We start from the raw sequence: 12,144 nt of genomic DNA, 5'->3' as shown, positions 1-12,144 counted from the left end.
CAGGACACTGGTCCCAGCATGGTTCAAATGAAGCCCATCCTAATGGAACCGCTCTCTCCTTCCCCAGTACTGGTGTCAGTGCCCCATAAATCAGAACCCACTTCTCCCACACCAATCCTTGAGCCACACATTTAAAGTTGTGCTGATTAGTTCTGATGTGTTCTGTAAGGGCCTTGCGCTTCAATTTATGTTGGGCTAGTTGTGTTTCATCGATCCATACAAAATAGTGCAATCACTCACTTGCAACCTGAACATATTTCTACAGAATTGCTGATGTTCTACAGAGAGCTTTTGAAGCAGAGAATGTTATTTTAAAGACAGAAGCAAATAAGTATTTAACGCAAATGAAGATATTATGCTACGAGTAGAGTAGAACGAGATCAGCTTTGAACTGTTCTTGAACAACACGAGCTGCACAGACACGGAGGGGGATTTTAACCCCCAAAAGAGATTTTAAAAAAGTTTTCTACTCAAAAACTCCAGTTTTAACAGAGGTAATTCGGGGGAGGAGAAGAAATATTTTGGAGGCTGTGAGCCTCCATTTTAACAGAATTTTTATTTTTAACCTAGAGAGGCTGATTTTGCTCAGGCTCGGGAACCCGGCATGTAAAATAATTAGACAAGGGCTAGATCTGTAAGAAGTCTACTTGCAGCACTCTTTATGGGCAGGAGGAGCAAGAGTCTTTCCTCCAGGCCCAACGAGCTAACCTCATAGCTGTTCCCCCACCCATGTGATTTTTTTTTTACTCATCTTTCAACCACACCACCCCCACCCTCCTCACCCATGATTTCCAACTTATCTGATAGCGACTCCTTCTGCTTCCCCACCTTACTAGGCAGCCAACGTGTTGATCATATTTTCAGGGCTTGGGGTTTATTTCTGCAGAATATCTGGGGAAACCCTTACTTCCAGTTTTCCCATCCAGAAATCCATCTTGGGTCAATGGATCAGATGGTCTCCATCTTGCAGTTGAATGTAAGCTATGGCATTTTCTTCTGTTCCCTGCAGGTGGCAGACTTTGCTCTCTGTGGATGATCTGGTGGAGAAGGTGATCAATAAACTGGAGGAAGTGAAGGAGCTGAACAACACATACGTCTTCTATACGTCTGACCATGGCTATCACACAGGTGTGTTTAGAGTAAAGCTTTTGCAGCATTACATAAACAGTTCCATTTTATTTTTTGAGTGAATCTAAGGCTATAATATGACTCCTCAAACTCTTGCTTTATCCATCTGTCACTGGTCTTGCAATGACAGCAAAGAACTCAAGCTCCTTTTTGATGTAGAATGTGATTCCGATGTTTCACATGAAATTGGAGCAGGCATGTGCTGTGCTAACGTTGCTTAAGGCTCCAAACTTGTCACAGTTACTCAATCTGCCCCCCTGAATAAGATTTGACTCTGAATGATGATTTGCAAAAGGAGAATAAGAAACTTTGTTCTAAATTATGGACCAGGTCCATGGGGTGTTTCGTACATCAGTGGAAGAGGCTATTATTCATAATCATTGTGGACTGGTAGCCTCTTGGCCTTTTAACTGCTTAAGTAAGTGGCATATCAACAGAAGTAAGCCATTTAGCCTCTCGAGCTTGTTCTGCCATTCAGTGTTAACATGGCTGATCTGCATAACCCCATGTACCTGCCCTTTTCCCCATGCTCCTTCATACCAATTGGTTAACAGAGATATATCAATTTCTGATATCAAATTAACAATTATTCCAGCATCAACTGCCATTTGTAGGAGAATGTTTTAAACATCAGCTCTGGAAAGCCTAGTATGTAACCTATTCCTAGATTTAACCAAGTGAAATAGTTAATCACTGCCCACTAAACTTAATATCTTAACTTGGATTAAATCACCCGTTTATCTTCGAAATAGCAGAAAATACAACTCCGGTTTGTATCATCTCTTTTAATTTAACCTTTGGAGTACTGGTGTTATTCTGCATTCCCTAGGCCAGTATATTTTTCCTAATGTATGATGCTCAGAGCTGCTCACAGTACTCTGAGTGTAGTATAACCAGCACATTGTGTAGCTGTAGGATGATTTTTAACCCCTTGTATTTTATTCCTTTAGATGTAAAGGCCAGCATTCCAGACGGCCTTTTTAAAGTACTTCCTGTATCCAATTATGACATGTTAATGATTTATATATTTGGGGCTCTTTGGACCTCCAGCGCTTGTAGCATTTCACCATTTAAAAAAAATAGCCTGTTCTATCAATTCTGGGTTCAAAATGGATGATCTCATATTTACCACAATTTTGCCCATTCATTGAATCAACTAATATCTCTAATTTTCCGCTTACATTTATACTCCTTGGAATGCTACCTCTTTTTGGCATCAGTAAATTTGGAAAATGTGGCTCTGTGTCTCATTGATGTAAGTTATTGATAAGTAGAGTGAATATTTGAGGCCACAAAACAGATCCCCGGAGGAGTACCCAACAGCTGCTATTGATCGTAACTTCATCTGTTTGCAGGGCAGTTCTCTCTCCCCATTGACAAGCGGCAGCTTTATGAGTTTGATATTCGAGTACCATTGCTAGTCCGTGGACCAGGCATCAAAGCCAAACAGACCATTAAGGTAATCTTTAAAATTCAGTGGCTGTCGCATATCACAATGTGGGCCTAGATGGGAATCCAAGACCATTTTAAGGTATGTGTTCATTCCCAGCAATGCAGCTGACACGTGAACTGAGGCAAGGCATGTGACCCATCTACAAACCCAGGTATTAGACAATAACAATCTTTGCAAATGGATGCTAGAAGGAAACATCTTTTTAATAAAGAGAGCTTGCATTTATGTAGCACCTTCATGACTCGGGCAATCCCAGCTAATGAAGTCGTTTTGAAATGTGGGAACTTTTATAATTTGGGGAAATTCATTTGTAGATTGAGCAAGATCCCGCAACCAGTAATGAAATAAGTGACCAGATGATCAAGGCTGGAAATCTTTGAGGCAGGTAGCGAGAGTCAGGAAATTTCACAGCTTGGTGTGGCCGCATTGGTAGGAAGTGCTGCTAAGGATGGCATTTTTATTCCAGAGGGGTTGAGTGCTAACAGTAGTTGGGCCTGCTGGCCCCCTCCCACACTGCAGAGCATTGGGGCAACTACAGCGCCTGAAAGGTGCCAAGGTGGGCTGTTTAAAAGGCCTGCCTCAGTGCTTAGAGACTTTGTCCCAGTTATACTAAAAGCAGTAAAGCCCTATAGCCCCTGCCCCACCCAATACACACGCACAACACACACACACCTCCCATGCCCTATCCAGCCACCTCATGCCCCCCACACCCCTTCCCCATAGCACCAGCTGTTTGAGTGCACTAATGGATGCCTGGGCTCTCATCCAAACCTCAATGTATTCTTTGCTGAGAGTCCAGACAACCATTACAATGCTAAATCAGCTATGCCCCAGGGTAAACATTGCTTGATGGAAAGCTCTACCTCTCTGATCTCTCCTCTCAAACTTGCATGGTTCATTTACACAAAATGAAGCGGTTTCAAGTGCTTGCAGTTTCTGTTATTGATAATTTAAAGGGTCTGGATGCTTGACGCTTCTATTGGCTGTAGTAAAAGCAATTTTTATGGATGAATGATTTTTTAAAAATCTTTCTGAACTTATCCTATCATCAGTATAGGGTTGATGGGTTCTATACAGAGTGTTTAGGGGGTGAATGAGCACATGTAAGTGCCATCATTTGGTATGGGGGATTGGTAGGGCATAGCTTGGCATGGGTGAGACTTTTTGAACTTTGCTTGAACTTGTCTTTCAGAAGGTTCTCTCACCAGACTATGGCTCATGACACCTCTGAGGTGCCATGAACCACGAGCCCTTTTAAAAGTTGGCCCACTTCCATGAAAGTTGCAGAGGACTAGGACATGCCAATCCTCGTATTGGAGCAGGCCAGGTCAGGAGTGCAGGCTTGCGGCACCCTTAAATGGCACTGATAAATCAAACTCCAGGAACGGGGTTGGGAATCTCACACTCGGGTCCCAGCTGCTATTTTCATGCCTCCTCGGAGTCTCCCGAACTCCCAGCCCTTTGGTGTTGGATAACTACGGTTGGGGAGGGGTCAGCACGTTTTCAGAAACTAAATGGTACATACATACAGAACAGTGCTTGCCTTTGTACTATAGCTAGGAGGAAAGCTGAATTCATTTTTTTCCTGATTTGTACAGGAACCCATACTGAATATAGACCTGGCCCCCACCTTCTTGAATATTGCTGGATATGATGTATTGAAAAGCATGGATGGCAGCTCTTTCCTTTCCCTAATGGTGAGTACAATATGCTTTATCTCTCATTGTCTCTTTAGACATGATATGGTTAAACTCTGCTTGTCCGACTTGTGCTATCTCAATGAGAGTGAAAAGCAGCAATGCAAAAGCTGTTGTAACTCCTCCGATCAAGAAGCAGGCTGTGCCGACTTGGAACGAGACCTGGACCACGTGGAGGCTTGGGCTGATGAGTGGCAAATGTCATGAACAGGTTCAATGATCATCTGCATCAAAAAAGTCTAACTATCTCTCCTTGACATTCTGTGCCATGACCATAATTGAATCTCCATGATTAATATCACCTATGATCACAATCTTAACTGCACCATCCCTATAAATACTCTGGCCACAAGAGCAGATCAGAGCTGGGGATTCTGCAGTGAGTTAGTTCAATCGCTTGCAAGGCACCAGTCAGGTGTGTGAGGAAATAATTGCCTGGGTGAGTGCAGGTCAGCATTATCTAGGCGGCTTGATTGGCACCTCATCCATCACCTCAAATTTTCACTCCTTCCACCACCACTTCGATGTAGCTGCAGTATTTACCATGTACTGCAACAACTGAAGAAGTATTTTTCAACACCAGCTGCAAACCTCTTACCCATACCACCCAGGAGGACAAGGCCAGCAGGTACATGAGAGAACTTGTAAATCCTCACTGGGTCAAATTGTTGGAACTCACTGCCAAGAGTTGAAGCACCTTTGCCACATGGGCTTAAGCAGTTCAAAAAGGGTTTGCCACCACCCTCATGGGCAATAAATGCCAGATTTATCATGATAGCTACACCCATGATTGAGGTCTTTAAAGATGCTGTGGGTTGAGAATCAGCCTGTTGAGTCACATGAAGACCCATGACAGAAACTGATGACCCAATGTCATCCTCCAAGGACAGCTGACAACCTGCCCACTAATTGTACATCCTCCTACTTAAGAATAGTTTTGCGTGTGATGGACCTGTAACACTGGTTTTGGAAGCTTTATTTAGAAAACTAATGCTTTGTGACAGGATTTGTGTGGCACTTTGGGAGAGAATAAGATCAAATTCATGGTATCTGCATTAATAATCACACCACCAACCTTCAAAGCACCGATAACCAATCTCTTGCCTTTTTTTTTACATCTTTAAATGTAAGGTAATGGTTTCTGTGTACTTGGTGAAAAGTGTGAAGTAGTGAAAAGATCCTCAAGTTAATGCTGACAAGCTGCAACATGAATGCTTCTTCCTTGGCCATAATCATCTTTATGATAGATAATTAGTCCCATATGATAGGATTTTATGGGATCCCAGAGCCTGTATGATGGCAAGGGTGAGGGGAAACAGCCACTTACCAATCCAAGTATCCCCACTGGATGCCAATCCAGACCTCTGCATTGGAGCTCTGGTCTCTGCTCAGCATGATAATTTGGAGCAGGTTTTGAACCCTGACACACATGGAGGTAGGAACACTATCAAATAAACAAAAAGCCCACTCCTTTTAAATTAATGACTTGCTGCCCTGCCAGATACTGATATTTTCTGTGCAAGGAGTTTATACAGAACACAACCAAGAAGTAGTCCCTGTGCTTTGAACAAAAATTATAATTGTTCATGATCTATCACTTCAAGATTATACTTTAACCACTGATTCCTCTCTGGTCACTTGACTAGCGGTGCAAATGGTTAGAAGATCTTTTAACAATAAAGAACCCCAAGAGTATCTGCAAATTTCATTCTGCACTGTACTTGTCAAAAATCACTCTGAAGAAAGGACAGTAGTTTGAGTCCTCTTTGTTATTAGATTTCCTTTCACACTTCCTTTCATTTATTCCAGGATTCTTCACTGAATAAAACCCGTTGGCGGAATGATTTCCTGGTAGAGTATACTGGCGAAGGTGCTGACAAGACAGACCCTGCATGCCCCAATGTAGGACCTGGCGTGACTGTAAGTATTCTACAACAATTACTTGCACTTATATAGGCCTTCAACATCACAAATATCCTGAGGTGCTTCAGAGGCAGAATCTGATTTTTACAAAACACATTACATTACTCATTTGGAGAGCCTCCTGTGTTGCTGTTACCATGGAAAGATTCTCACTCGTGAAGGTTTACTTTCAACTGCTTCATTCATCGAATCGGCATTGTGAAACCTTACTCACTGCTCACAGAGCAGTGTTTATGCAGGTAAACTAATGTTGACAAAAGCATAAGCAGTGACTTTCCTGGTGGCACAATGGGTCAAGGTTTCATTTGGATAAAGCCATGCAGGATTAAAAAAAAAATCCAGGTTTGATTGCCTTTTATTGGTTTAAGAATAGTTTGGGTGATGACAATACAATCAAGTGCTTTTATAAATGTAATTATTTAATTGGTGTCTGACAGCCACATACTCCTAAAGTAAAGAAAGGAGGAAGCAGGATGAATTAAACAGGCTTGCTGTTTCTCCTCGCTATTCAGTGACTGCTGCAAAGGTTGTTCATGAGGATAGTAGTGTCCTTGACTGTGGTATTCAAATCATTAATGAATGTTCACTGAACTCAGGTGTTGGAAGGTGATTGGGGTGCCTCAAAATCTATCTGGGCAAGAGTCAGCAACTTGCACAGAAGAGAGGGAGTAGGTGACATCAGAGGTTCTAGTTTTACCTGTGGTTGGAAATTTGTTTCTAAAATTTATATAATAAAAGTAACGTTGATTTAATAGGCCATACTTGTGAAGCTAAGCTGGAAAATTCTTTGAAATTCAAAGTGTTATGTTTCCTTTTTTAATGTTCTCTCTTTCTCCTTTCCTTAGGAATGTTTTCCTGACTGTGTGTGTGAAGATGCTTTTAACAATACTTACGCCTGTGTGAGGACATTATCTAAAACCAATCTCCAGTACTGTGAATTTGCTGACAGTGAGGTAGGTGCTGTCTCTGTCACATGCTTGAGAGTCTTTTTCCTGCCTATCTATGCAGGTGTGCTTTCTGCACGCAATGGGATTCCATATGAATAATGTTACTTGGTCAATGATTTTCCCTTGGTTGATGTACATGCCACTTGAAAGAGATTCCAATTTCACAACATTAACTTGGTCTGAATGATTTACGTTAGTTATTCTGTGTTCTTTGTTTTCAGTCTTTTGTGGAAGTCTATAACTTGACCTCTGACCCGCACCAACTGATCAATATTGCCAAAATTGTGGACCCCTCGCTACTTGTGAAGATGAACCAGCGGCTGATAAAGCTGGAATCTTGTTCTGGCAATGACTGCCGTACAATCGAGGTAGAGGAAAATGGGTAAGTATTGGCATGCAAAGGTTGTGATGAAGGTACATTTTTGCACTCTGAATTTTGCTCATTCTTTGTTGAATTTCTCCATTTTTCCCTGCCACCAGACTTGACTCGGTTGGTAGCACACTCTGCTCTGAGTCTAAAATCTCAAGTGACATTCCAGTACAGTACTGAGTTGCCATCTTTACGTTCGGACATTAAACTGAGACCCATCTGCCCTCAGGTGAACATAAAATATTCCACGGCTTTGATTTGAAGAACAGCAGGGAAATTACTGTGTGTGCTGACCAATATTTGTGTCTCAACTGACATCACAAAAAACACATTGGTCGTTAGTACATCGCTGTTTGCAGGAGCTTCCTGTGTCCAAACTGGCTGCCATTTTCTTACATAACACAGTACTTCAGAAGTACTTATTGGCTGTAGGAAGCTTTGGGATGAACTATGGTTGTGAAAGGTGCTGTGTAAATCCAAGTTTTTTTTTTGTTCTATTTTATCATTTCCTGAAATTTAAGTGTAATTACGTGTCGCCTTTTTTAATATTCCCTTCCTCCCATGAAGGCACACTGTTTGTTGGAATATGGTATCCAAGGCATCAGTCACCCTCAAGCCCCTTGCCTATATTTGCAGCATTCTTGTGTGAGCCTAAGCAGAGAGCACAATTTGAATGCACAGCTAAGACTAATCCTATCCAGAGGATGCCCACATAAACTGCGCAATGATCAGGGCAAGAATTGATGTTTTAGCTTCATCCAACCCATGTCTGGCATGGAGATAATTTCTCATGTGTCTCTGTCTTTGGCATTAACAGGATTAATGAAGTTTCAGAATGGACACTGGACTGTATAATTTAGTTAAAAGCAAAATAATGCAGATGCTGGAAATCTGAAATGAAGAGAAAATGTTGGAAAAACTCAGCAGTTCTGGCAATATCTGTATAGAGAGAAACTGTGAGCGTTTTGTGTCCATATGACTCTTCAGAGCTGCATAACTTCGTACCACACAGAGGAATTAAGACAATTCAGCTGATCTCCCATTAACGTTTAGTACCTGGTGTTTGGCCATTAAATGTAAACAAACCTATTTCAAAGTGGCCTGTATAGCAACTAACAAACATCAGCCTCTGATTATAACTCATTCTCATTTAAACTATATTGGATTATGGGTCTGTAGAGCAGTCTCTTGCGTGGGGATGGGGGTAGGAAAGAGTATATTAAGTCTCCTTCTAACTGTGTGATTATGCTGTATTACAGATTTGATTCCTAGATGAAGGAATAAATGGAAGAGGTCCTCCCTTTCTGACACTTCACCTTGAGTAACAAAATGTACCAGCCTTTGAAAGAGAAGAAACACTTACTGTGAATTATTGTAAACTCAGAGATTTGGGCCCACAAACAAGCCAAGTGTGCAATAACTCAAATCAGAAAGAAAATGAATTCGAACAGTATCAGTTTTTTATTGTTGAACACTTCAAACAAGGAACTCTGCTCCTTTCCCAATGTGAGATGTCCTGCTGCCTTTTTGGGAAAAGCCAGCACCATATTTTTTTGAATGATTACTTCAATGTGACTTTACACTTTTTAATGGTCGGCACATGTTTGGAAATAGATCAGTACAAATACCTGCTAAAAGTTTTTAGCTGGCAACTGGAGACCTTATATTTCTGTTGGTCATTTAAGATGAGAGATCTTGCCATCCTATCCACCACTTGGTTGTGTTCTTGTTTTGAAGTTTCTTCCCCTACTGATTGAAGAGTAAACTCCTAGCAGAGAGCAGAGCTTGAATTGTTTTTCATCAGATCAGAACTCTCATTATGGGACTCAAATTTATAAAATCAACCAAATCCAGTTGGCGCTTGGTGACTTCTTTGCAAGATTTTTGTAAATGACCAGTTGGATTTAAGGGCTATGATTGATTGATTTAAACAAACCTGCACTCTGCTACGAAATTGGAAGTAACTGAGCCATCTCCATGTTTTCTGCTAGCTTTCTATAATGAATGTTATTGATGAAAAGGGCTACTTATGTGAAAGTTAGTATGTCAGACTCTGCTGTAATGTTTTGTATTAAGCCACCTCATAAATCATCATTATTCAGTGCCATCTTGGAATATTTCTACAAGCTGGAATTATTTTGGAGAATTCCTGCATTAAACCTGATGAAGGGAAGCTCCTCTTGGAGTAATTGTCTGAAAATAAACCACCTTTTCTGCTGGATTTGCAAAGATAAATCCTTGAAAGAGAATCAAAGTTGCATAATTATCTCTTCTCTGGGATCTGGGGTTTGTATCCTGGTTTTGGAAGCTTGTTGAATTTGTCCGCTAATAGTATTTTTTTTGTATTATTAAGCTGTTTCTCTAAATGTAGGAGAAAGTGATGAGAAAGTAAAATGCACAAGTGAGTTCTGAAATAAAAATCATTATTGGTAATAAGTGAGTGTTTGTTCAGACTTGCTGTTGTATTTTGCTGCTATTTTCTACTCGAGCACTCTGTTCCTGCTTTTACATAGTAAACACCTACAATAGCTTAGGGTAGGCCCAAGACAATTTCAAAAGTTAATACTTAATGCTCGTTGTAGACCTCATTGGACATGTTACTGATCTGGATAAAAGAGATAACTGCTCTTCTACTGAACACCACAAATAGTCAAGTGCAAAGCTTATTTCTCTTTTTTTTTGTAAAGACAAAAAACACACTAAAGGGTTGCTCTGAACACAGTACCAAGCCAGATACTTCAAATTTCGTACTTGCAATGTGTCGAGTTGAGTTCCTTCATTTCGCTTCATGGTGAAACAGGCATCCCACTGGTCTTTGACCCAATCGCAAACACACCTGCCTCATCCCTGTCAGCTTGGAAAAGATACAGTTCCTCCCATGGCACCCTAGTTCAGTCTTCAATCAATCTTACCACCTCAACTCCTTCCCATGCAAGCACCCTGAGCTGGACACCTGTCCTTTAAACACTATTATCCAGGTCTCTGAAAGGTCCTCGAGTGTGAGACAGTGATTTAAACATACTTCCTCCAACTCGTAGTTCAGTATGCCTATTCATGGTGCGGTCTCTTCTCGACTGAGGAAACTGATTTGGGGATCATACAACAATGAAGAAGGCCAATCAGCCTATCGTGCAAGTGCTGGGTCTTTCAGAGCTAGATCGTACTGTTTTTTTTCTCCATAGTGTGCAATTTTTTCTGCTCAAATATGTATCCAAATTCCTTTCCCAAAACTTAACATTGAATCTGCCTCTGCCACCCTTTTTAGGGAGCACATTCAAGATCATCATAACATGCTGTGTATTTTTTTAAAAATAATTTTTCATGCTCCATATCCCCATTCCCCAATATCTCCCATGGCACCTCAAATCTCAGGTGTCCCCATAATTCCCATGCCCTTTGTATCTCTCATAACCCCCATGCCCTTTGTATCTCTCATAACCCCATATCTCTCCCACCTCTTCCGTGTCCCTTCCATGTCTGCATCCTCCATACTCACTCTCCCACTATCTATATGTACAGAACTGGCAAGTCTTTGAAATGAGCCTGAAACTGACAACATAAGCAGAGGTTTTGAAGATATTTAAGGGGTTGTAAATGGAGGTTTTTCAAAGTGTCATTCAATCAAAGTTATTTACAACATCAGTGTCAAACTATTCTCCATTTCACAACTCTCAATCTTGCATAAATAAACACACACAACACATTAAATGAAAGTGACTTCTTATAAGGTATTGGAGATGTCAGTCAAACATAGATCTCCACTGCAAGCTGTATAAATGTTGCCTACTGAGCTAAGTAGATTAGTCATTGTTGGAACTCAACAAGCATTCATAATGAGGCCATCTGGCAACTGTATCAACAGAAAAAGAAAGAACAGAATGTTCTCACTGACTGACATTAGCTCCTAATCCATCAATGCTTCAAATCTAAAATTCTCATCCTGATGATTAAGTTCCTAAAATCATAACCTGCTCCAGCTCTATAACATCCAAGCATGTTCAACCAACTTATTTATTGTGCATCCCCAAATTCCTCAATTACTCCATTGCCAGGCATGCCTTCAACTGTCTAGGCCCATAGCTCTAAAATTCCCTCCTTGAAACCATTCTTGCCTCCTTCAAGACCCTCCTTAAAACCTACCTCTTCAGCCAAGCTTCTAGTCACCCTTCCAAAAAATATCCTTATTTGGCACAGTGTTAGTTTTTGCGCACTTAAGGTCCTTGTAACACGGTGAGGAGTTTTCCTTTGTTAAAGGTGTTCTAGAAATGCAAGCTGTTTGGTTCCCTTTCAAATTCTGTTCATCTGCAATGTATTTTAGTTCTGAGGAAAGCTCTCAGACTAGAAGCATCAAATTCTATTTCTCAGTTGATACTGTCTGACCTGTTGAGTATTTCCATTTTTAAAAATCTTGCCTATTTCCAGCACCTGCAGCATTGTGCTTTTTGTTGACCATTCAATTGTTCTGTTGCAAATGGCCTTCCATATTCTGGCAAAAATATCAGGGATTGAGCTACTTCCCTGATGCTCACCTATTGAACTGAGCATATGCAAAATGCAGTGCTGTGGTCAGAAGTGGGTGTTCTCTAACTGAACAATAGCTCATTTTTACAAGCATTTGCATTTAAA

At 40.9% G+C, this 12,144-nt stretch overlaps 1 protein-coding gene across 1 annotated transcript in view; it reads left to right on the top strand.

Moving 5' to 3' along the window:
- The window catches only part of gnsb (glucosamine (N-acetyl)-6-sulfatase (Sanfilippo disease IIID), b), a 42,328-nt gene extending 32,374 nt beyond the window's left edge, over window positions 1–9,954 (top strand). The window contains exons 8-14 of the mRNA XM_078565540.1: window positions 1,010–1,128; window positions 2,484–2,587; window positions 4,180–4,278; window positions 6,088–6,198; window positions 7,047–7,154; window positions 7,370–7,530; window positions 8,778–9,954. Of these exons, the coding sequence (XP_078421666.1) occupies window positions 1,010–1,128; window positions 2,484–2,587; window positions 4,180–4,278; window positions 6,088–6,198; window positions 7,047–7,154; window positions 7,370–7,530; window positions 8,778–8,790 (715 nt within the window). The 3' untranslated portion in view covers window positions 8,791–9,954. The remainder of the gene's footprint in view (window positions 1–1,009; window positions 1,129–2,483; window positions 2,588–4,179; window positions 4,279–6,087; window positions 6,199–7,046; window positions 7,155–7,369; window positions 7,531–8,777) is intronic.
- The last annotated feature ends 2,190 nt before the right edge of the window (window positions 9,955–12,144 follow it).

Source organism: Cetorhinus maximus, chromosome 20 (assembly GCF_964194155.1).
Source record: "Cetorhinus maximus chromosome 20, sCetMax3.hap1.1, whole genome shotgun sequence".
Classification (NCBI taxonomy): Eukaryota; Metazoa; Chordata; class Chondrichthyes; order Lamniformes; family Cetorhinidae; genus Cetorhinus; species Cetorhinus maximus.
This window is presented reverse-complemented; position numbering and strand designations above follow the sequence as displayed.